The sequence below is a fragment of the Heterodontus francisci genome, chromosome 32, assembly GCF_036365525.1.
Source record: "Heterodontus francisci isolate sHetFra1 chromosome 32, sHetFra1.hap1, whole genome shotgun sequence".
In the NCBI taxonomy this organism is placed as follows: domain Eukaryota; kingdom Metazoa; phylum Chordata; class Chondrichthyes; order Heterodontiformes; family Heterodontidae; genus Heterodontus; species Heterodontus francisci.
This window is the reverse complement of record NC_090402.1, coordinates 58,379,555-58,405,272: the sequence shown is the minus strand read 5'-3', so window position 1 is coordinate 58,405,272 and position 25,718 is coordinate 58,379,555. Positions and strand designations below refer to the sequence as shown.

The 25,718-nt window shown below is 45.8% G+C and overlaps 1 protein-coding gene across 1 annotated transcript in view; it reads left to right on the top strand.

The window, feature by feature from the left end:
• Window positions 1-25,718, top strand: part of LOC137347841 (protein AMBP-like) — a 522,339-nt gene that overhangs the window by 200,400 nt on the left and 296,221 nt on the right. The window contains exons 3-5 of the mRNA XM_068012887.1: window positions 4,972-5,051; window positions 19,639-19,752; window positions 19,835-19,936. Of these exons, the coding sequence (XP_067868988.1) occupies window positions 4,972-5,051; window positions 19,639-19,752; window positions 19,835-19,936 (296 nt within the window). The remainder of the gene's footprint in view (window positions 1-4,971; window positions 5,052-19,638; window positions 19,753-19,834; window positions 19,937-25,718) is intronic.

Here is a 25,718-nt window from a genome sequence, read left to right as displayed (position 1 = left end):
GATGGTACAGTGTGCACCATGTGGAACTGATGGTACAGTGTGCACTATATGGAACTGATGCTACAGTGTGCACTATATGGAACTGATGGTACAGTGTGCACTATATGGAACTGCTGCTACAGTGTGCACCATGTGGAACTGATGGTACAGTGTGCACCATGTGGAACTGATGGCACAGTGTGCACTATATGGAACTGATGGTACAGTGTGCACCATGTGGAACTGATGGTACAGAGTGCTCTATGTGGAACTGATGGTACAGTGTGCACTATGTGGAACTGATGGTACAGTGTGCACCATGTGGAACTGATGGTACAGTGTGCACTATATGGAACTGATGGTACAGTGTGCACTATATGGAACTGATGCTACAGTGTGCACTGTGTGGAACTGATGGTACAGTGTGCTCTATGTGGAACTGATGGTACAGTGTGCACTGTGTGGAACTGATGGTACAGTGTGCACCGTGTGGAACTGATGTTACAGTGTGCACAATGTGGAACTCATGCTGCAGTGTGCACCATGTGGAACTGATGGTACAGTGTGCACCATGTGGAACTGATGGTACAGTGTGCACCATGTGGAACTGATGCAACAGTGTGCACTATGTGGAACTGATGGTACAGTGTGCACCGTGTGGAACTGATGGTACAGTGTGCACCATGTGAAACTGATGCTACAGTGTGCACCATGTGGAACTGATGCGACAGTGTGCACAGTGTGGAACTGATGCGACAGTGTGCACCATGTGGAACTGATGCTACAGTGTGCACTATGTGGAAAAGATGCTACAGTGTGCACTATGTGGAACTGATGCCACAGTATGCACTGTGTGGAACTGATGGTACAGTGTGCACTATATGGAACTGATGGTACAGTGTGCACTATATGGAACTGATGGTACAGTGTACACTATATGGAACTGATGCTACAGTGTGCACTATGTGGAACTGATGGTACAGTGTGCACCATGTGGAACTGATGGCACAGTGTGCACTATATGGAACTGATGGTACAGTGTGCACTATATGGAACTGATGGTACAGTGTACACTATATGGAACTGATGGTACAGTGTGCACCCCTCAGTCCCCCCGGAAACACTAACTCACCCCTCACTCGCCCCGGAAACACTGACTCATCCCTCACTCCCCCAGGAAACACTAACCCACCCCTCTCTCCCCCCAAAAACACTAACTCAGCCCTCACTCCCCCCAAAAACACTAACTCACCCCTCAACCCCCCCCGGAAACACTGACTCACCCCTCACTCCCCCGGGAAACTAACCCACCCCTCTCTCCCCCCAAAAACACTAACTCACTCCTCACTCCCCCCAAAAACACTAACTCACTCCTCACTCCCCCCGGAAACACTAACACACTCCTCACTCCCCCCGGAAGCACTAACTCACCCCTCACTCCCCCGGAAACACTAACCCACCCCTCACTCCCCCCAAAAACACTAACCCACTCCTCACTCCCCCCAAAAACACTAAATCACCCCTCACTCCCCCGGAGACACTAACCCACCCCTCACTCCCCCCAAAAACACTAACCCACTCCTCACTCCCCCCAAAAACACTAACTTACCCCTCAGTCTCCCCGGAAACACTAACTCACCCCTCAGTCCCCCCGGAAGCACTAACTCACCCCTCACTCCTCCCGGAAATACTAACTCACCCCTCATTCCCCCGGAAACACTAACTCACCCCTCAGTCCCCCCGGAAACACTAACTTACCCCTCAGTCCCCCCGGAAACACTAACTCACCCCTCACTCGCCCCGGAAACACTGACTCATCCCTCAGTCCCCCGGGAAACACTAACCCACCCCTCTCTCCCCCCAAAAACACTAACTCAGCCCTCACTCCCGCCCGGAAATACTATCTCACCCCTCAGTCCCCCGGAAACACTAACTCACCCCTCAGTCCCCCGGAAACACTAACTCACCTGTCACTCCCCCCGGAAACACTGACTCACCCCTCACTCCCCCCAAAAACACTGACTCACCTCTCACTCCCCCGGGAAACACTAACCCACCCCTCTCTCCCCCCAAAAACACTAACTCACTCCTCACTCCCCCCAGAATCACTAACTCACCCCTCACTCCCCCGGGAAACACTAACCCACCCCTCTCTCCCCTCCAAAAACACTAACTCACTCCTCACTCCTCCCAAAAACACTAACTCACCCCTCAGTCCCCCCGGAAACACTAACTCACCCCTCACTCCCCCCAAAAACACTAACTCACTCCTCACTCCCCCCGAAAACACTAACTCACCCCTCACTCCTCCCAGAAATACTAACTCACCCCTCAGTCCCCCCGGAAACACTAACTCACCCCTCACTCCCCCCAAAAACACTAACTCACCCCTCACTCCCCCCGAAAACACTAACTCACCCCTCACTCCCCCCGAAAACACTAACTCACTCCTCACTCCCCCCGAAAACACTAACTCACCCCTCACTCCCCCCAAAAACACTAACTCACCCCTCACTCCCCCCAAAAACACTAACTCACCCCTCACTCCCCCCAAAAACACTAACTCACTCCTCACTCCCCCCGAAAACACTAACTCACCCCTCACTCCCCCCGGAAATACTAACTCACCCCTCAGTCCCCCCGGAAACACTAACTCACCCCTCACTCCCCCCAAAAACACTAACTCACCCCTCACTCCCCCCGAAAACACTAACTCACCCCTCACTCCCCCCGAAAACACTAACTCACCCCTCAGTCCCCCCGGAAACACTAACTCACCCCTCACTCCCCCCAAAAACACTAACTCACCCCTCACTCCTCCCGGAAATACTAACTCACCCCTCACTCGCCCCGAAAACACGAACTCACCCCTCACTCCCCCCAAAAACACTAACTCACTCCTCTCTCCTCCCAAAAACACTGACTCACCCCTCACTCCCCCCGGAAACACTAACTCACCCCTCAGTCCCCCCGGAAACACTAACTCACCCCTCACTCCCCCCAAAAACACTAACTCAGCCCTCACTCTCCCCGGAAACACTAACTCACCCATCAGTCCCCCCGGAAACACTAACTCACCCCTCACTCCCCCCGAAAACACTAACTTACCCCTCACTCCTCCCGGAAATACTAACTCACCCCTAACTCCCCCCAATAACACTAACTCACCGTTCACTCCCCCCGGAAACACTAACACACCCCTCAGTCCCCCCGAAAACCTTAACTCACCCCTCACTCCCGCCGGCAACATTAACTCACCCCTCACTCCCTCCAAAAACACTAAATCACCCCTCACTCCCCCCGTAAACACTAACTCACCTCTCACTCCCCCGTAAACACGAACTCACCCCTCAATCCCCCTGGAAACACTAACTCACCCATCAGTCCCCCCGGAAACACTAACTCACCCCTCACTCCCCCCAAAAACACTAACTCACCCCTCTCTCCCCCGTAAACACTAAATCACCCCTCACTCCCCCTGAAAACACTAACTCACCCCTCACTCCTCCCGGAAATACTAACTCACCCCTCACTCCCCCAGAAACACTAACTCACCCCTCAGTCTCCCCGGAAACACTAACTCACCCCTCAGTCCCCCCGGAAGCACGAACTCACCCCTCACTCCTCCCGGAAATACTAACTCACCCCTCATTCCCCCGGAAACACTAACTCACCCCTCAGTCCCCCCGGAAACACTAACTCACCCCTCAGTCCCCCCGGAAACACTAACTCACCCCTCAGTCCCCCCGGAAACACTAACTCACCCCTCACTCCCCCCGAAAACACTAACTTACCCCTCACTCCTCCCGGAAATACTAACTCACCCCTAACTCCCCCCAATAACACTAACTCACCGTTCACTCCCCCCGGAAACACTAACACACCCCTCAGTCCCCCCGGAAACACTAACTCACCCCTCACTCACCCCGGAAACACTGACTCATCCCTCAGTCCCCCGGGAAACACTAACCCACCCCTCTCTCCCCCCAAAAACACTAACTCAGCCCTCACTCCCGCCCGGAAATACTAGCTCACCCCTCAGTCCCCCGGAAACACTAACTCACCCCTCATTCCCCCGGAAACACTAACTCACCCCTCAGTCCCCCCGGAAACACTAACTCACCCCTCAGTCCCCCCGGAAACACTAACTCACCCCTCAGTCCCCCCGGAAACACTAACTCACCCCTCACTCGCCCCGGAAACACTGACTCATCCCTCACTCCCCCGGGAAACACTAACCCACCCCTCTCTCCCCCCAAAAACACTAACTCACTCCTCACTCCCGCCCGGAAACACGAACTCACCCCTCAGTCCCCCGGAAACACTAACTCACCTGTCACTCCCCCCGGAAACACTGACTCACCCCTCACTCCCCCCAAAAACACTGACTCACCCCTCACTCCCCCGGGAAACACTAACCCACCCCTCTCTCCCCCCAAAAACACTAACTCACTTCTCACTCCCCCCAGAATCACTAACTCACCCCTCACTCCCCCGGGAAACACTAACCCACCCCTCTCTCCCCTCCAAAAACACTAACTCACTCCTCACACCTCCCGGAAACATGAACTCACTCCTCACTCCCCCCGGAAACACTAACCCACCCGTCACTCCCCCCAAAAACACTAACTCACTCCTCACTCCCCCCGGAAACACTGACTCACCCCTCACTCCCCCCAAAAACACTAACTCACTCCTCACTCCCCCCGGAAACACTGACTCACCCCTCACTCCCCCCAGAATCACTAACTCACTCCTCACTCCCCCGGGAAACACTAACCCACCCCTCTCTCCCCCCAAAAACACTAACTCACTCCTCACTCCTCCCGGAAACATGAACTCACTCCTCACTCCCCCCGGAAACACTAACCCACCCGTCACTCCCCCCAAAAACACTAACTCACCCCTCACTCAGACCTGCTGAGTATTTACTTCCATTTCTCGTTTTTAAGTTTATGGTAAACTTTGACACCTTTTTTATTTTGTTCTTAGGAATGGAACATGTGTTAACGTGTCTGTGGAATATGAGATTTTCGGTACTGCAGGACGCTATAAATTTACCTCCCTTTCAGGTAGGACAAAACACTCTATAAAAATAGACACAGAACTGCATAATGTTTCATCCATGTCCCTCGGCAATTCACTTAGGTGTGAAGAAAAATAAGAAACAGGAGAGATGGTTAAAGTGTTCCTCAGTGATCTGGTATTAAGGAGGTTTTTAAATGAGCGGAGGAAGGTGAATAAGCAGAGAGTTTTCAGGAGGTAAAACCAAAGAGAAGGACCTCGATGTCTGGGCCAACAGCTGCCAATATTGGGGTCAGTGAGGTGGCTGCACAAAAGGCTCGAGACTGGGGAACTGGAAGATTTGGGCCAGGGGTTTGGTGGGGGGGGTTAGTTTTAAGGCTGGAGAAGGTTGCAGAGATCGGGGAAAGGCCACGAAGAAATTAAAACAAAAGTAATTATTTTAAATGAATCTTTGATGAACTGGGTGCCAACTTCATCCTGGAGTTTAGTTACTAGTGGTGTACCGCACGGATCTGTTTTGGGGCCACTGCTGTTTGTCATTTTTATAAATGACCTGGAAGAGGGTGTAGAAGGGTGGGTTAGTAAATTTGCGGATGACACGAAGGTCGGTGGAGTTGTGGATAGTGCCGAAGGATGTTGTAGGTTACAGAGGGACATAGATAGGCTGCAGAGCTGGGTTGAGAGATGGCAAATGGAGTTTAATGCGGAAAAGTGCGAGGTGATTCACTTTGGAAGGAGTAACAGGAATGCAGAGTACTGGGCTAATGGGAAGATTCTTGGTAGTGTAGATGAGCAGAGAGATCTTGGTGTCCAGGTACATAAATCCCTGAAAGTTGCCACCCAGGTTAATAGGGCTGTTAAGAAGGCATATGGTGTGTTAGCTTTTATTAGTAGGGGGATCGAGTTTCGGAGCCACGAGGTCATGCTGCAGCTGTACAAAACTCTGGTGCGGCCGCACCTGGAGTATTGCGTGCAGTTCTGGTCACCGCATTATAGGAAGGATGTGGAAGCTTTGGAAAGGGTGCAGAGGAGATTTACTAGGATGTTGCCTGGTATGGAGGGAAGGTCTTACGAGGAAAGGCTGAGGGACTTGAGGTTGTTTTCGTTAGAGAGAAGGAGGAGGAGAGGTGACTTAATAGAGACATATAAGATAATCAGAGGGTTAGATAGGGTGGATAGTGAGAGTCTTTTTCCTCGGATGGTGATGGCAAACACGAGGGGACATAGCTTTAAGTTGAGGGGTGATAGATATAGGACAGATGTCAGAGGTAGTTTCTTTACTCAGAGAGTAGTAGGGGCGTGGAACACCCTGCCTGCAACAGTAGTAGACTCGCCAACTTTAAGGGCATTTAAGTGGTCATTGGATAGACATATGGATGTAAATGGAACAGTGTAGGTCAGATGGTTTCACAGGTCGGCGCAACATCGAGGGCTGAAGGGCCTGTACTGCGCTGTAATGTTCTATGTTCTATGTTCGGTTCACATGAAGCTGGGTGAGGAGTGATTGGACACAGCAGGTTTATGAAAGAACTGAAATCTTTGGAGGATGAGAGTGTGATCAGGAGAGTCCTGCTGAAGAATCTTAAACTGAAAATAATACAGGCTGACATTCAGTACCGAACTGTTAGAGGAGCATCTTTCAGATCAAACGTTAAACCGAGTCCCACGTCTTGAAGGTAGATGTAAAAGATTCCTGAACTCTATTTTGAAGAAGAGCAGGGGAGTTATTGCCAATATCCTGGTTAATATTTATCCTTCAATCAATATCACTAGAACAGATTATCTGGTAGTTACCACAATGTTGTATGTGGGATCCTGCTGTGTGAAAATTGACTGCTGCATTTCCTACATTACAACAGTAACTACACTTCATTGGCTGCAAAGAGATTTGGGATTTCCTGAGCTTGGGAGATATATACGAAGACTTTATTTTTCATTATTTCAGTCGTTTGTTTGTTTTCTTGACTTTTTTTTGTCATGGATATTTCCCATGTCAGCCTGTTGATCTCCCAGGTTCAATCAGGAGTGACGAGTAATATTTCCCAATCCAGCTCATTAAGCCCAGGATACATGGTCATTCTAATTGGCACCAAGAGTAACCATCTCACTAACCTGCGACAGCAAAAAGATTCAACACTCCTCTGTTAGATACAGAGTAAAATTCCCTCTATACTGTCACCATCAAACACTCCCAGGACAGATACAGCACAGGTTCGATACAAAGTAAAACTCCCTCTACACTGTCACCATCAAACACTCCCAAGAGCAGGTATATAACATGGGTTAGATGCAGAGTAAAGCTTCCTCTACACTGTGCCAAACACTCAAAGGGCAGGTAGAGCATGGATTAGATGCAGAGTGAAGATTGCACTAAACTGTCCTGTTAAACACTCCTCGGGAAGGAACAGCATAGGTTAGATACAGACTAATGTTCCCTGTAAACTGTCCCATCAAACACTCCCAGGGCAGGTGTAGCATGGTTTAGATAAGGGGTAAAATCACAATAAAGATTGAATTTTCAAAATGTAATAGTTTAGTTAACCTCAATAATTTCAATTTAATTCAGACCAATATTCTATCAACCAAACACAATACAGAATGGAAAATAATCAGTATAACTCCTGCTCACTAAAGAAACAGTCAAGTACATCAGCTTTTGTTTGCTTCAGGTGACGGTCCAAATGACTAAAAATATTGAATATAACTGAAGGAAAGGGTAATTTTTGCTGTGAAATGAAGCTTCATTATTCTTACACAAAAGGATTAAGGAGGGTGGAGATTCCCACAGTTTGTGGGCTCTAAAACATTGACACAGGCTTTTTTTTTAAAAAGAGACAAAGGTTGAAACCAAAAGAACTTCTGCAACTTGTGACAGTAGAAAAGGTTTGGAATCTTTCCCTTTTCTCCTTTCCTTCATCATTTATGATTTATGGTTTATACTTTCTCCTTCAACTCAATTTACAATCTCGGATGTTTCCTACTTGAACACATTCTTTCATAATCTAAAATCTCAAACTCACAGCCTGTGTCCTTATCCAAGCCCGTTACCTCCTGCACAATTGATATCACTTTTTCTGGTATCTGGGAGGGCGGTCACGACACTGAGTAAAGGGTGACGGGAACACTGATGATCCAGTCAGGAATCTGAATCCTTTTCTCATTTCAACTTCTGGCAACGTTACAACCACCTTCCTCAACATTTCCAACATTCCAACTCCCAATCCACATCCCGTTCGATCATGCTTATAATTTACACATTTTAGCTTTTTGCTGAATATTTTATCAATTCTGTGACACCCCATTCCTACCGAATGTTTAAGTACTTCTGAGGAAAGTTCTCCTGTTGCTTTTCACAGTTGCACATTTACATGCTTTATTCAAAATAAGTCCAATCCAGTGTCTTTCACTTAAAATGTATTCCAAAGCTTTCTAGAGGCAAAATCTTAAATTGCAATGAACATAATCAACAATCACATTCACTTCTGTACTTTCATGTAACTTAGAAATATTGATCCCTGTGATAAATTATGAACTCAAAACACCAAATCTTATGTGATGTTCCCAGGTCACAAGACCAAGAAACAATCACACCATTCAAATCAGTTCAAAATCAAAAACGTGATTCAAATTTCCCAAAAATAATACACAAGTGCGTACAAACAAGGAGCAAACAATCAACAATTTTAAACAGCACACGCTTGTGGGAAAGAGATTAGTTAAAATGCTTGATACTTCCAACATCACCGACAAGACTACAGAGCGTTAAATGGCATTTTGATCTCTGAACAGTGGGTGGCGCTGGCACCAAAAACAAACATTACAGAGATTATTTTAAGACAGTCTTTCATTCACAGTTCAGGAAACGTCTCCGCATTCGCACACAATCTCGGAAAGTGAAAACTAAATCTAGCCGCCTTTATCTTGCTGTCTATTTCTTTCTCAGCAATTCTAACATGTGCTGCAGGCTTTTTAACTCCTTCCCCTTTTTCCTAACCCTTTTGTTACACTTGAGAAGCCCAACCCAGGGTTTATTATGGAACTCTTTTACAATATTTGTATGTTGTGAAAGGCCTGATATTAACTCATAAGAACATTAGCAATATGAACAGGAGAAGGCCATTCGGCCCTTCCAGCCTGCTCTGTCATTCAATAAGGTCATGGCTGATTGTGTACCTCAACTCTGCCTTCCTGTACCATCCCATAGTCCTTAATTTCCTTAGTGCCCAATTAGCTGTCAATCTCTCTCTGACAACTGAGCACCCACAGCTCTCTGGGCGAGAGAATGCCATAGATTCACAACCTTTTGAGTGAAGAAATTCCTCTTCATCTCAGTGCTAAATGGCCGACCCCTTATTCTGAGACTGTGACCCCTGGTTCTACACTCCTCAGCCAGGATGAACATCCTACCAGCAACTATCCTGTCAAGCACCTCAGGAATGTATGTTTCAATGAGATCACCTCTCATTCTTTTACATTCCAGGCTTAGTTTACTCAATCTCTATTCACACGACTATCCTTTCATTCCAGGAATCAGTCTAGTAAATCTTTGTTACACCTCCTTTAGGGCAAGAATGACCTCCTTCAGGTAAGGAGATCAAAACTGCACACAGTGCTGCACTAGTGGTCCAACCAAGACCCGATATAATTGCAGTAAGACTTCTTCACTCTTACACTCCAATCCCTTTGTAATTAAAGCTAACTTACTATTTGCCTCCTTAATTGCTTGCTTCACCTGCTTGCTAACTTTCTGAGATTTGTGTACCAGCTCACCCAGGTCCCTCTGAATAGCAAGATTTGCCAGTCTGTTACCATTCAAAAAATATTCTGCTTTTCTATTTTTCCTACCATAGTGGAGAACTTCTCACTTCGCCATGTTGTACTCCATCCGCCATGTTTTTTTTGGCCTACTCACTCAACTTATCCATATCCCTTCGCAGCCGCTTTGCGTCCTCCTCAGAACTTACTTTTTCACCTAACTTTATATTGTCAGCAAACTTGGATACATCACACTTAGTCCCCTCATCTAAGTCATTAACATAGATTGTAAATAGCTGAGGCTCCGGAACTGGTCCTTGCTAGTTTCTGCCTGTCAGCCTGAAAATGACCAGTTTATTCCTACGCTCTGTTTTCTGTTCATTAATGAACCCTCAATCCATGCATATATATTACCTCCAATGCCATGAGTCCTAATTTTGTGTAATAACCTCTTGTGTGGCACCTTATCGAACGCATTTTGAAAACCCAAATACACTGCATCCACTGGATCCCCCTTGTCCATGTTATTAGTTACATCCTGAAAAAGCTCTAACAAATTTATCAAACATGACTCACTTTCATAAAGTTGTATTGACTCTGCTTAATCATATTAGGATTTTCTATGTGCTATATTGTCACATCCCGAACAATAGATTTTATCAGTTTCCTGCTCCTGATGTCAGGCTAACTGTCCTATAGTTCCATGCTTCTCTCTCTGAATAGTGGGGTTATATTTGCTACCTTCCAATCCATGGAGATTCTTCCAGAATCTACAGAATTCTGGAAAATCAAAACCAATGCATCCACTGGGCGGGGTTTTGTACAGGAGGCGGGGCTCCTGGTGCCAGGCCGAAAAGTCGGGGGAGCCCACCTCTGCAATTTTCAGATCCCTGGAGCAAACCTCCCGTCTTCTGGGGTCAATGTTTAAGGAGGCAGGATCCCCATCCCTTTCTCGACTTTATCGGGACAGGGATCCTGCCTCCAAGAGCTGCCAGCCAATCAGAGTGCCAGCAGCTCAGCAGTCTCAGCAGTACCACTGGCAGCGGTGGCCACTGCTGGTACTGCAGAGGCCTTGGACCCAGGCCCAGGTGGAATCCTGGAATACAGGTACGTGAGGCGGGGTTACTGAGGCCAGTCCAGAAGGCCCCGGCAAGCGGGTGTGGGAGGTTGGTCTTGCAGTCCAGAGCAGGGGGTTCCCGGGGAGGGGTAGGGGAGTGAATTGGTTCCCAGTGGGGCGTCTTCTGTTGGCCACAAATTGCCCATAGAGGAGGGACCCCCCCTTCCCCCGCAGGCCCGCAGGGGGAGCGCTTCATTTTCTAAGGCGTTCTACCTGTGCAGCAGAGGCACCCCCACTTCGATGCTGGTGAGATCTCAGTGGTGGAGGCTGCGGGGCGGGGGGGAGGGGATGTGGGAAGAGACCCTTATTTAGCCTATGGGTGGGATGGTCATCATTGGCCTATCATGTCTCCGGGAGAATCGAAACCGGGATTCCTGATGTCTGGTTCTGTGTCAGGTGATTCTACCCTGATTCGCCAGCACCCACCCACACCACCACCCCCGGCACAAAACCCGCTGTCGGGATGGGAACAAAATCCAGCCCACTATCTCTGTAATACCTCTTTTAAAACCCCAGAATGCTGGCCATCAGATCTAAGAGATTTGCCACCACTTGGTTCCATTAAATTCTCCCATACTATTTCCTTACTTCTACTGATATGTTTAAGGTCTTCATTCTCACCGTACCCTTAGTTCCTCATTATTTCTGGAAATGTTTTGTGTCTTCAACTGTGAAAACAGATACAAAGTATTTGTTTAATGTCTCTGCCATTTCCTTATTCCCCATTATAATTTCACCTGTCTCTGCCTCTAATGGAGCACATTTACTTTAGTTTGTAATCCTAAAGGAATGTCCATCTTGATTTTCTGAGCTGAGATCCTTTCTCTCTGCTGTCTTGATCCCTTCCTTTATTAACAGGGCTAACTGCACCTCCCCCCTCTCCTCACCCCACTGCCTTTTCCAGTTTGCTTATTTCTTCTAAAAGTTCAGTATCCTGGAATATTTAGTTCCCAAGCTTGGTCAGTCTGCAATCATGCCTCCATAATGGCTATTCAGTCATAGGAACATCGGAACGTAGGAGCAGGAGTAGGCCATTGAGCCCGTCGAACCTGCCCCACCATTCAATACGATCATGGCTGATCACCTACTTCAATGCCTTTTCCCCACACTATCCTCATATCCCCTTATATCATTTGTATTTAGAAATCTTTCAGTCTGGTTCAGTTCTGGGTACTGCTGGGCGGAGTTTGCAAGTTCTCCCTGTGACCGCGTGGGTTTTCGCCGGGTGCTCCGGTTTCCTCCGACAGTCAAAGACTTGCAGGTTGATAGGTAAATTGGCCATTATAAATTGCCCCTAGTGTAGGTAGGTGGTAGGGGAATTGTGGGGATGTGGTAGGATTATGAGATTAATGTAGGATTAGTATAAATGGGTGGATGATGGCCGGCCCAGACTCGGTGGGCCGAAGGGCCTGTTTCAGTGCTGTATCTCTAAATAAATTAAATTTGAAAAAAATCTCTGCTTTAAACTTACTGAGCTTCCACAACCCTCTGCATAGAGAATTCCAAAGATTCACAACCATCTGAGTAAAGAAATTTCTCCTCATCTCTGTCCTAAGTGGCTTCCCCCTTACTTTGAAATTGTGTTCCCTGGTTCTAGATTCCCCAACCTGGGGAAACATCTTGCCTCCATCCACCCTTTCTATCTCTTTAAGTGTTTTGTAGGTTTCAATGAGATCACCTCTCAATTTTCAAAACTCTAGAGAATACAGGCCCAATTTCCCCAATCTCTCTTCATAGGATAGTCCCGCCATCCCGGGAACAAGTCTGGTGAATCTTCATTGCACTCCATCTATCGTAATAATACCCTTCCTAAGGTAAGGGGACCAAAACTGCACACAGTACTCCAAGTGCGGTCTAACCAAGGTTCGATAAAATTGAAGCAAGACTTCACTACTCCTGTACTCAACTCTTCTTGCGATAAAGGCTAATATACCATTAGCCTTCCTAATTGCTTGCTACACCGGCATGTTAGTTTTCAGTGATTTATTGACAAGGACACCCAGGTCCCTTTTTACATCTACATTTTCTAATCTCTTACCATTTAAGAAATACTCTGCACATCTATTCCTCCTACCAAAGTGGATAACCTCACATTTTTCCACATTATATTCCATCTGCCACATTCTTGCCCACTCACTAAGTATGTCCAAATCCCCTTGAAGCCGCTTTGCATCTTCCTCACAACACACATTCCCACCTAGTTTTGTGTCATCCGCAAACTTGGAAATGCTACACTTGGTCACCACATCCAAGTCATTGATATATATTGTGAACAGCTGGGGCCCAAGCTGGACCCATGCGGTACCCCACTAGTCACCAGTACTCATGCCAGTGGCCCACCGAGCGAAAGCCCTGTCTCCCTCACCACTCTTGCAGCCAGGTTTATCCCCATGCCAATTTACTTGTGACTCAGGTGACAATCCAGAGAATATTACCTGTGAGGTTCTGCATTTTAATTTGGACCCTAACTCCTCAAACATTCTCAGCAGAATGTCATTCTTAGTTATACCTATGTTGTTGGTTCCGACATGGACCATGATAACTGGTTCCTCCCCCTCCCACTCCAAGGAGATGTCTTTAATCCTGGCACCGGGCAGACAACAGAACCTTCAGCAGTCCCAGTCATATCTGCAGAAAACAGTATCTATTCCATGGACTCTGCTACCCCATGTCTGTCTTATATTCCTTTTAATTCCCCCCACTTGAATGGCCTCCTGTACCACAGTGCCATGGTCAGTTTGCTCAGCCACCCTGCAGACTTTGCCCTCATCTACACAGGCAGCAAAAACCTCGTTGGATAAGGACAAAATCCGAGGCTCCTCCAATACTGCACCTAGGGTTCCCTCACCTGCCTCACTCACAGTCACACCCTCCTGTCCATGATCTCTAACCAGACCTCTATAACTACCTAACCTAAGGGGTGTGACTGCCTCCTTGGTCAAAGTGTCCAGGTAACTCCCCCCCCCACCCCCTCCCCCTCCCCCTCCCCCTCCCCCCCACTCTGATGCCCCACAATGTCTGCACCTCAGATTCCAGCTTAACAACTCTGAGCTGAAGTTCCTTGAGATGCAGACACTTACTGCAGACGTGGTTGTCCGGGATCATAATGCTCTCCACAACCTGCCACATGCTGTAGTTGTGGCGCCTGCACTGACATCCCTATGTAACCTAATTAGTTAATCTATGTAATTAATCAATGATAGTTTTTAGTATTTTGACTAATTATTTGATCTAGTTTAAGTTATAGGTAGATTAAATTAAATATTTACCTGTAAAATGAACCACTGCAAGTATTGGAGGCACAAACCAACACCTCCTTCCCCCTCTGCAGCAACCTCCCAGCTGTTACGCTCTGTCTGTGATGTTCTACAATCAGTCTGTGTAACCAGTCACATCAGCCATGATCGTATTGAATGGTGGAGCAGGCTCGATAGGCCATAAGGTTTACTCCAGCTCCTAGTTTTTATGTTCCTGCTGCTCTATAGGTTCTGCTCACTGCCCTATAGGTTCTGCTCATCGCTCTATAGGTTCTGCTCACTGCCCTATAGGTTCTGCTCACTGCCCTATAGGTTCTGCTCACTGGTCTATAGGTTCTGCTCACTGCCTTATAGGTTCTGCTCACTGGTCTATAGGTTCTGCTCACTGCCCTATAGGTTCTGCTCACTGGTCTATAGGTTCTGCTCACTGCCCTATAGGTTCTGCTCACTGCCCTATAGGTTCTGCTCACTGGTCTATAGGTTCTGCTCACTGCCCTATAGGTTCTGCTCACTGCCCTATAGGTTCTGCTCACTGCCCTATAGGTTCTGCTCACTGGTCTATAGGTTCTGCTCACTGCCCTATAGGTTCTGCTCACTGGTCTACAGGTTCTGCTCACTGCCCTATAGGTTCTGCTCATTGGTCTATAGGTTCTGCTCGCTGCTGTATAAGCTATGAAACCTCTTTCCTTCTGGCTTCACCAGCCTCTCCTGACTACTGGATCCCCATCGTTAGACACCGTAAACACTAACGCCGTACTCTTATCATCTCTTTTAAACTTTCGAACATTGATCTTTGTATCGCTTTTTAATCAACACTCTCCACTGTGAATTGTGTCTCTCTCCAAACTCCTGTCACTGTTTCTTTCTCTAACCCATGGGCCACCCTTCAGATTCAATTCATTTAGTAAGAAATAACTGGACCATGTCCAAAGTATTCCCTGTCCTTGCATCATTAACTTGAAATCCCCTTAGGTTGTGACCCCTAAGAGAATCCTCACAACATGAACTAATGTGTGGGAAACTTTTCAGCAAACCAACTCAAACTTAATGAAATTTGAAAATATTATGCAAAAGCAAAATGCTGCAGATGTTGGAAATTTGAAATAAAATCAGAAAATGCTGGAATTACTCAGCAGGTCTGGGAGCGTCTGTGCAGAGAGAAACAGAGTTAATGTTTCAGGTCGATGACCTTTCATTGAACCTGAAATGTTAACTCTATTTCATTCTCCACAGATACTGCCAGACCTGCTGAGTATTTCCAGCATTTTCTGTTTTTATTTGAAACTATCATGTTGGGGTTACCAGCATTTTGGACTGCTTTCTTGTTTTAATTGATACCTTAATCAATAGATTACGCGCACACATAAAGTTGTAACACTCAGGGTTCCTGTATGAATACTGCCACACAGTGATTCACTAACATTTAGAGATTTTACCTTCGTTCTCTACATTCCATACATAACACAATTAAGTCATAGTGAAATAAAGATACATACAAGTGACAATATGGATCCTGCAAAATGCACTTGGTCAGTCTCAATCTCTTTCAATCATCTTGTTACTGGTTATATAGTTATATAACCCACTTGAACTCATTCCGGTAGTTTACTGTCTTCAGCACAAGTGACTCACCCATTCCTTATCTGTAGAGATACATTTGCTTTCAGCCCCCTAACACAATACACAGCTTCCCCTCCCATGCTCAGCAGAAAGTTATTTTAACTCATTCTGTGCTGGATCCACAGGCTGTCCAGGACATAGAAACATAGAAAATAGGAGCAGGAGTAGGCCATTCAGCTCTTCGAGCCTGCTCCGTCATTCATTATGATCATGGCTGATCATCCAACTCAGTAACCTGTTCCCGCTTTCCCCCCATATCCTTTGATCCCTTTCGCCCCAAGAGCTATATCTAACTCCTTCTTGAAAACATACAATGTTTTGGCCTCAACTGCTTTCTGTGGTAGTGAATTCCACAGGCTCACCACTCTCTGGGTGAAGGAATTTCTCCTCATCTCAGTCCTGAAAGGTTTACCCCGTATCTTTAGACTATGACCCCTGGTTCTGGACTCCCCCACCATCGGGAACATCCTTCCTGCATCTACCCTGTCAAGTCCTGTTAGAACTTTATAGGTTTCTATGAGATCCCCTTCACTCTTCTGAACTCCAGTGAATATAATCCTAACCGACTCAATCTCTCCTCAGACATCAGTCCTACCATCCCAGGAATCAGTCTGGTAAACCTTCACTGCACTCCCTCTATAGCAAGAACATCCTTCCTCAGATAAGGAGACCAAAACTACACACAATATTCCAGGTGTGGCCTCACCAAAGCCCTGTATAATTGCAGCAAGACATCCCTGCTCCTGTACTCGAATCTTCTCGCCATTTGCCTTTTTTCCCACCTGTTGCACCTGCATACTTACCTCCAGCGACTGGTGTACGAGAACACCCAGGTCTTGTTGCATATTCCCCTCTCTCAGTTTATAGCCGTTCAGATAATAATCTGTCTTCCTGAATTTTCTACCATAGTGGATAACCTGACATTTATCCACATTATACTGCATCTGCAATGCATTTGCCCACTCACTCAACTTGTCCAAATCACCCTGAAGCCTCTCTGCATCCTCCTCACAACTCACCTTCCCACCCAGTTTTGTGTCATCTGCAAATTTGGAGATATTACATTTAGTTCCCTCATCTAAATGTTTAATATATATTGTGAATAGCTGGGGTCCTAGCACCGATCCCTGCAAACTCATTGCCTACCATTCGGAAAAAGACCCGTTTATTCCTACTCTTTATTTCCTGTCTGCCAACCAATTTTCTATCCATCGCAGTACACTACCCCCAATCCCATGCACTTTAATTTTACATGCTAATCTATTATGTTGGATTTTGTCGAAAGCCTTCTGAATGTCCAAATAAACCACATCCACTGGCTCCCCCTCAAATGGCAAATGGAATTCAATCTGGAGAAGTGGCAGGCAATGCATTTGGGGCAGACAAATAAGGCAAGGGAATACACAATAAATGGGAGGATACTGTGAAGTGTAGAGGAACAGAGGGACCTTGGAGTGGCTGGACAGGCAGATAAAGTGTTCAAGAAGTCACACGGGATACTTTTCTTTATGAGCTGAGGCATAAAATATAACAGCAGGGAGGTTATGTTTGAACTGTATAAAACACTAGTTAGACCACAGCTAGAGTACTGCATATAGTCCTATTCACCACATTACAGGAAGAATGTGATGGCACCAGAGAGGGTACAGAGGAGATTTACGAGGGATGTTGCCTGAACTGGAGAATTTTCGCTATGAGGAAAAATCAGATAGGCTGGGATTGTTTTCTTTGGATCAGAGGAGGCTGAGGAGAGATTTAATTATGGTGTATAAAATTATGAGGGTCCTAGACAGATTGGAAAGCAAGGATCTCATTTCCCATAGCAGAGAGGTCAATAACCTGGGGGAAATAGATTTAATGTAATTGGTGGAAGGATTAGACGCGAGTGGAGGACAAACTTTTTCACCCAGAGGGTAGTGGGGGTCTGGAATTCACTACCTGAAAGGATGGTAGAGGCAGAAACCCTCATAATATTTTAAAAAAACACTTGGATATGCGCTTGAGCTGTCACAACATATAGAGCTATGGACCAAAAGCTGGAAGGTGGGATTAAGCTGGATAGCTCTTTGTCAGCCAGCATAGACATGATGGGCCAAATGGTTGCCTTCAATACTCGAAATCTTTCTCTGCTTCTACATTAATCCCAGAGTAGGTAAAACATGTGTAAAGTAGAGGAATTCCTTAATATAATCTCATCAAGGCTCCTTGAGCAGGTCCAGCATGGTTTGGACAGAATAAAGATTCCTCTAGTATACCATGAAACATTCCCATGCCAGGTAAAGTACAAGTTAGAAAACATAGCAACACACCCTTTACACTGTCCATCAAACATTCCCAGGACAGATATAGTACAGGTTAGATACAGAGTAAAGCTCCCTCCACACTGACCCAACAAACACTCCCAGGACAGGAACAGCATGGGTTCGATACAGAGTAAAGCTCCCTCCACACTGACCCAACAAACACTCCCAGGACAGGAACAGCATGGGTTCGATACAGAGTAAAGCTCCCTCCACACTGACCCAACAAACACTCCCAGGACAGGAACAGCATGGGTTCGATACAGAGTAAAGCTCCCTCCACACTGACCCAACAAACACTCCCAGGACAGGAACAGCATGGGTTCGATACAGAGTAAAGCTCCCTCCACACTGTCTCATCAAAATCATGAAAATCTGGGATGCATAAAAGGCCAGAATTAGAGGTGTGCTGATATGTTGGAGGGTTATGGGGCTGGAGGAGATTACACAAATAGGGAGGAGCAAGGCAATGGAGGGATTTGAAACAAGGATGAGAATTTTCAGTTGAGTTATTGCTCAATTAGGAGCCATGTTGGTCAGTGAGCACAGGGTGATGGGTGAACAGGACTTAGTGTGAGTTAGGATACTGGCAGCAAAGTTTTGGATGAGTTGAAGTTATGGAGGGTTGAAGATGGGAGGGCAGCCAAGACTGAATTGGAATAGTCAAGTCTAGAAGTAACAAAGATGTGGATGATGGGTTCAGCAGCAGATGAGCTGAGACAGGAGCAAAGTCGGGTGATGTTACAGAGATGAAAGTAGGTGGTCTTAGTGAAGGCATGGATTGAAGTGGGAAACTAATCTCCAGTTTAAATATAGCACCAGGGTTGTGAACAGACTAGTTTAGTTGCCAGGGAGAGGGATGGAGGTAGTAGCTAGAGAACAGAATTTGTGGTGGGAACGGAAGACAATGGCTTTGGTCTTCCCAATATTTAACTGGAGAAGTTTCTGCTTGTCCAGTACTGGATGTCAGATAAACAGTCTGTTAATTTGGAGGAAGTGACGGGGTTGAGAGAGGCAGTGGTGAGGTAGAGCTGGGTGTCATCATTGTACACGTGGAATCTGATGTTGTCTTTACAGAAGATATCACCGAGGGGCAGCATGTAGATGAGAAATAGGAGGGTCCAAGGATAGATCCTTGGGGGACACCAGAGGTAACAGTGCAGGAGTGGGAATAGAAGACATTGCAAGTTAGTCTGTGGCTATGATTAAATTGATAAGAATGGAACCAGGTGAGAGCTGTCCCACGCAGCTGGACGACGGGGGAGAGGTGTTGGAGGAGTTTGGTGTGGTCAACTATGTCAAAGGCTGCAGACAGGTCGAGAAGGATGAGGAGGGAAAGTTTGCCTTTGTCACAGTCACATAGGATGTCCTTTGTGACTGGTAAGAGCTATTCTGGTACTGTGACAGGAGCAGAAACCTGATTGGAGGGATTCAAGCTTGGAGTTCCCGGATAGATGGGAATAGATGGGAGATGACAGCATGTTCAAGGAAAGGGAGATTGGAAATAGGATAGTCTTTTGCAAGGATGGAGGTGGTCAAACCAAACGATGAAAGTGATTAAACAACCAGTGTGTTTGTTTTGCAGCCTTAGATATGTCAGGTGATTTTCAAGTCGTTGAAACCAACTACCATGAATATGCTTTTATATTCTTCACCAAAGGGAAAGGCATGAATGAAACAAAGTCAGTGGCCCTGTATGGTAAGAGATTCTATATCAGCTCTTTCACACATCACTCTCTGAGGTTGATTTCTGTACATTTAACTGAATGCTCATCTCACAGGAAGGACACGGAAGCTGAGGAAGGAAATTCATGAACAGTTCAAAGCATTTGCACTGAAACAAGGGATTCCCGAGGACATGATCTTGTTTCTGCCTGAACAAGGTAAGCACATCATGAGCTCCTGAGGGCCGAAGAATGGGGGGACTTTCACCTGCTGGGTCATGGGATTTGGAATTCTATTTAAACACCCAGAGCTTGTAGAGAGGGTAAATGTTAGACATGGCGAGGGGTCACAGTCTGTAATGTGATAGCAATGATCAACCTGGATTCCTCTGACAATCAAACAACTATTAAAAGCCAAGCTTGGCATCACTGAGCTGCTGCTGGTGACCTGGTCTCCTCTCCTGCAGTGTAAACGTCCTCAATCAGAGAAAGACACAGACTAAGAGTTTGGGGAGTGCTGAAAGGTGAAGGGTTGCAATGTCAAGTTTGGACAAGTTAAAGATTATGGTAAATGTGAGTTCACAAGAAGACAGAAGGCTCTCATACATTGGGATTCCGTTGAAAATCTGCAGCCTGAGGACCAAGAGTTAACATTTCTCTACAGACAGGACATTTTATACCCCGAATATGATTGATTAAATTCCAGCCTGTAACACTCTCCCGGGTACCTGTTATTCTGTATATAAACCACCCGAACCCCTGTGTATATGTTATTGTATATTTAAACCACCAGAACCCCTCGATTAGATTGCAGCCTGTAATTCACTCTCAAGTATCTGCAATTTGATTCTCAAACACCCCACACTGCACAGTGGCGCAGTGCTTAGCACCGCAGCCTCACAGCTCCAGCGACCCGGGTACTGCCTGTGTGGAGTTTGCAAGTTCTCCCTGTGTCTGCGTGGGTTTTCTCCGGGTGCTCCGGTTTCCTCCCACCACCAAAAGATTTGCAGGTTGGTAGGTAAATTGGCCATTATAAATTGCCCCTAGTATAGGTAGGTGGTAGGGAAATATAGGGACAGGTGGGGATGTGGTAGGAATATGGGATTAGTGTAGGATTAGTATAAATGGGTGGTTTATGGTCAGCACAGACTTGGTGGGCCGAAGGGCCTGTTTCAGTGCTGTATCTCTAAATAAATAAATAGATTCCTTGATTAGATTCCAGCCTATAGTTCACCCCCACATATCCATTATTGTTTTTATCAACACCATAAACTCCCAATTAGATTGCAGCCTGTAACTCACTCCTAGCTATCTATTATTCTATATAAAAATCATCCCGTGCCCTTATCCAATAGGTACGAGGTTCTTGCTCCCGGTGTGGACGAGGGCACAGGCTGCAGGGAGGATGAGTGAACTGACCACAGCACCGTGGTTCAGAGCGGCATTCAAGTGGGGGGAGAAAAGAGAAATGTAGTAGTAATAGGGGATAGCATAGTTAGGGGAATAGATACTGTTCTCTTGCAGCAAAGACAGAGAGTCCCAAAGGCTGTGTTGCCTACCTGGTGCCAAGGTTAAGGACATCTTTTCTGGGCTGGAGAGGAATTTGAAGTGGGAGGGAAAGGATCCATGTAGGTACCAATGACATAGATAGATCTAAGAAAGAGGTTCTGCTGAGTGCCTATGAGCAGCTCGGGGTGAAATTAAAAAGCAAAACCACAAAGGTAATAATCTCTGGATTACTACCTGAACCACGTGCAAATTGGCATAGGATAAATAAGACTAGAGAGGTAAATGCGTGGTTCAAAGATTGGTGTGGGAGAAATGGGTTCCAATTTGTGGGACACTGGCACCAGTACTGGGGAAAGAGAGAGCTGTTCCGTTGGGACGGGCTTCACTTGAACCATGGTGAATCGTATAACTAGGGTTGTAGATAGGACTTTACACTAAATAGTGGGGGGGAGGGTTCAATTGAAAGGAAGTTTAAAAAGTCAATAAGTAACAAGAGAGCAGAGGTGCAGGGTAGTGAAGGGGCATTCATTAATCAGAGTGTGACAGGAAGGGACAGAGAATACAAGCATAAGAGTGCAGCAGAAATTAGAACCAGAGTAGGTAAAAATGGTAAAAAGTCAAAGCTAAAGGCTCTTTATCTGAATGCACGTAGCATTTGTAACAAAATAGATGAGCTGATGGCACAAATAGAAATAAATGAATATGATTTGATAGCTATCACAGAGACTTGGTTGCAGAGTGACCAGGACTGGAATCTCAATGTTCAAGGATATGCAATGTTCTGGAAGAAAAGGCAGAAAGAAAAAGGATGTGGGGTAGCTTTGTTATTAAAGGAAGGGATCAGTGCAGTTGTGAGTACTGATATAGGTGTAATAGATCGTGATGTGGAATCAGTTTGGATGGAAATAAGGAAAAGCAAGGGTAAGAAATCACGGGTGGGAGTGATCTATAAGCCCCCGAAGAGTTGCCTCTCTGTAGGACAAGATATTAATCAGGAAATAATGGAGGCGTGTAAGAAGGGCACTGCAATTATCATGGGTGATTTTAATCTGCATATAGACTGGACAAATCAAATTGGCAAGGGTAGCATGGAAGATTGCATCAGGGATTGTTTCTGAGAACAATACATTGCAGAACCGACTCGGGAACAGGCTGTTTCAGATCTGGTAATGTGTAATGAGGTGGGATTAATAAGAGATCTCGTAGTTAAGGATCCTCTAGGGGGAAGCGATCACAACATGGTAGAATTTCAAATTCAGTTTGAGGGTGAGTAACTCGGGTCTCAAACCAGTGTCTTCAACTTAAACAAGGGCAATTACAGAGGGATGAAGAAAGAATTGTCTAAAGCGGGCTGGGAAAATAGACTACAGGGGAAGTCAGTAGATGAGCAGTGGCAGACTTTTAAGCAGATATTTCATAACACTCAGCAAACATTTATTCCAGTCAGAAGGAAGGATTCAATGAGAATGATGAACCACCCATGGATAACAAAGGAAGTTAAAGAGAGTATCAAATCAAAAACAAAGGCGTACAAATCAGCAAAAGCTAGTGGTAGGCCAGAGGATTGGGACTTTTTTTAGAAACCAGAAGCGGATGACTAAAAAACTAATTAAGAGGGAGAAAATTGATTATGAGAGTAAATTGGCAAGAAATATAAAAACAAACAATGAGTTTTTTATTTATTTATACTTATTTAGAGACACAGCACTGAAACAGGCCCTTCAGCCCACCGAGTCTGTGCTGACCAAGAACCACCCATTTATACTAATCCTACATTAACCCCATATTCTCTACCACATGCCCACCATTCTCCGACCACTCTCCTACACTAGGAGCAATTTACAATGGTCAATTTACCTATCAACCTGCAAGTCTTTGGCTGTGGGAGGAAACCGGAGTACCCGGCAGAAACCCACAAAGACACAGGGAGAACTTGTAAACTCCGCACAGGCAGTACCCAGAACTGAACCCAGGTCGCTGGAGCTGTGAGGTTGCGGAGCTAACCACTGCGCCACTGTACCGCCCATGAGTGTCTATGGGTATATAAAAAGGAAGAGAGTAGCTAAAGTAAGTGTGGGACACATAGAGGATGAAACTGGGGAATTAATAACATGGAACAGGGAAATGGCAGATAATTTAAACCAATATTTTGCATCGGTCTTCACGGTGGAGCACACTATTAACATCCCGACAATAATAGATGAGCAAGGTGTAAATGGGAGAGAGGAACTTGTAACAATTCCTATCACAAGGGAAAGGTTGCTGGACAAATTGAAGGGACTAAAGGCAGACAAGTTGCCAGGACCTGATGGCCTGCATCCAAGGATTTTAAAAGAAATGGCTGCAGAGATAGTGGAGGCATTGGTCATAATATACCAAAACTCACTGGATTCCGTAGGGTACCAGCGAATTGGAAAACCATTAATGTGACACCCCTATTCAAGAAAGGAGGGAGACAGAAAGCAGGAAACTATAGACCAGTTAGATTAACATCTGTCATTGGGAAAATGCTAGAGTCGATTATTAAAGAAGAAATAGCAGGACATTTCGAAAAACATAATGCAATCAAACAGAGTCAACATGGTTTTATGAAAAGGAAATCATGTTTGACAAACTTGTTAGAGTTCTTTGAGGATATAACAAGGAGAGTGGATAGAGGGGAACCGGTAGATGTAGTGTGTATTTGCATTTTAAGAAAGTGTTCGATAAGGTGCAACATAAAAGGTTATTGCACAAAATAAGAGCTCAGGGTATTGGGGATAATGTGTTGGCATGGATTGAGGATTGGCTAACATACAGAAGGCAGCGAATCGGGATCAATGGGTCTTTTTCAGGTTGGAAAGCCGTAACTAGTGGGGTTCTACAAGGATCGGTCCTAGGGCATCAGCTATTTACTGTCTAAAGAAATGACTTAGAGGATGGGACAGAGTGTAGTGTATCCAAATTTGCTGATGATACAAAAATAGGTGGGAAGGCATGTTGTGATGAGGACACAAAGAATCTGCAGAGGGAGAGATAAGTTAAGTGAGCGGGCAAAAACTTGGCAGATGGAGTTCAATGTGGGAAAGTGTGAGCTAATTCACTTTGGTAGGAAGAATAAAAAAGCAGATTATTATTTAGATGGAGAAAGACTACAAAATACTGCAGTACAAAGGGATCTGGGTGTTCTTGTACATGAAACACAAAAAGTTAGCATGCAGGTACAGCAACTAATTAGGAAGGGAAATGGAATTTTGGCCTTTTTGCTAGGGGATTAGAGTTTAAAAATAGGGAAGTTTTGTTACAACTGTACAGGGTGTTGGTGAGGCCACACCTGGAGTACTGCGTATAGTTTTGGTCCCCGTATTTAATGAAGGATATACTAGTATTGGAGGCAGTTCAGAAAAGGTTCATTAGGCTGATTCCTGGGATAAAGGGGATTGTCTGATCAAGAACGGCTAAACAGGTTCGGCCTTTATTCATTGGAGTTTAGAAGAATGAGAGGTGATCTTATTGAAACATATAAGATTTAAAGGAGGCTCGTCAGGGTAGATGTTGAGAAGATGTTTCCAGTGGTGGGGGAATCTCGAACTAGGGAACATAGTTACAGAATAAGGGGGCACACATTTAAAACTAAGATGCAAAGGAATTTCTTCTCTGAGGGTGGTGAATCTCTGGAATCTCTCTCTGCCTCAGAGAGTTGTGGAGGCTAGGTCACTAAATGTTTTTAAGGAGGAGGTAGATAGATTTTTGAAATCTCAGGGAGTAAACAGGTATGCGGAGCAGGCCCGGAAGAGGAGTTGAGGCCTGGGACAGATCAACCATAATATTATTGAATGGCAGGGCAGGCTTGAGGGGCTGAATGGCCTAATCCTGCTCCTGTTTCTTATGTTCTTACGTTCCCAGGTATCCGTTATTCTATATATAAACCACCCAAGTCCTTTGATTAGATTCCACCCTGTATCTCTTGAGTGTCTATATAAACCAGCCAAACCCCTTGATTACACTCCGACCTATAATTCATTCCCGGCTATATGTTATTCTATATGTAAACACCCCGAGCTCCTCTTTGGATTCCAGCTACTTGAACATTCACTCCCTCCAACACCACAGTACTCTGGCTGCAGTGTGTATTATCTACAAGATGCACTGCAGGAACTTGCTAAGGCTCCTTCAACAGCACCTTCCAAACCTGGACCTCTACCACCCAGACGAACAAGGGCAGCAGATGTATGGGAACACCACCACCTGCAAGTTCCCCTCCAGGATACTCATCATCCTGACTTGGAACTATATCACTGTTCCTTCACTGTCGCTGGATCAAAATCCTGGAACTGCTTTCCTAACAGCACTGTGGGTGTAGTTACCCCACATGGACTGCAGTAGTTCAGGGCAGTGGCTCACTACCACCTTCTCAAGGGCAGTTACAGATGGGCAATTAAAGCTGGTTTTGCCAGTAACACTCACAACCCAAGAATGAATGCAGCACCAGACATTGGGTGACCTCAGCTGC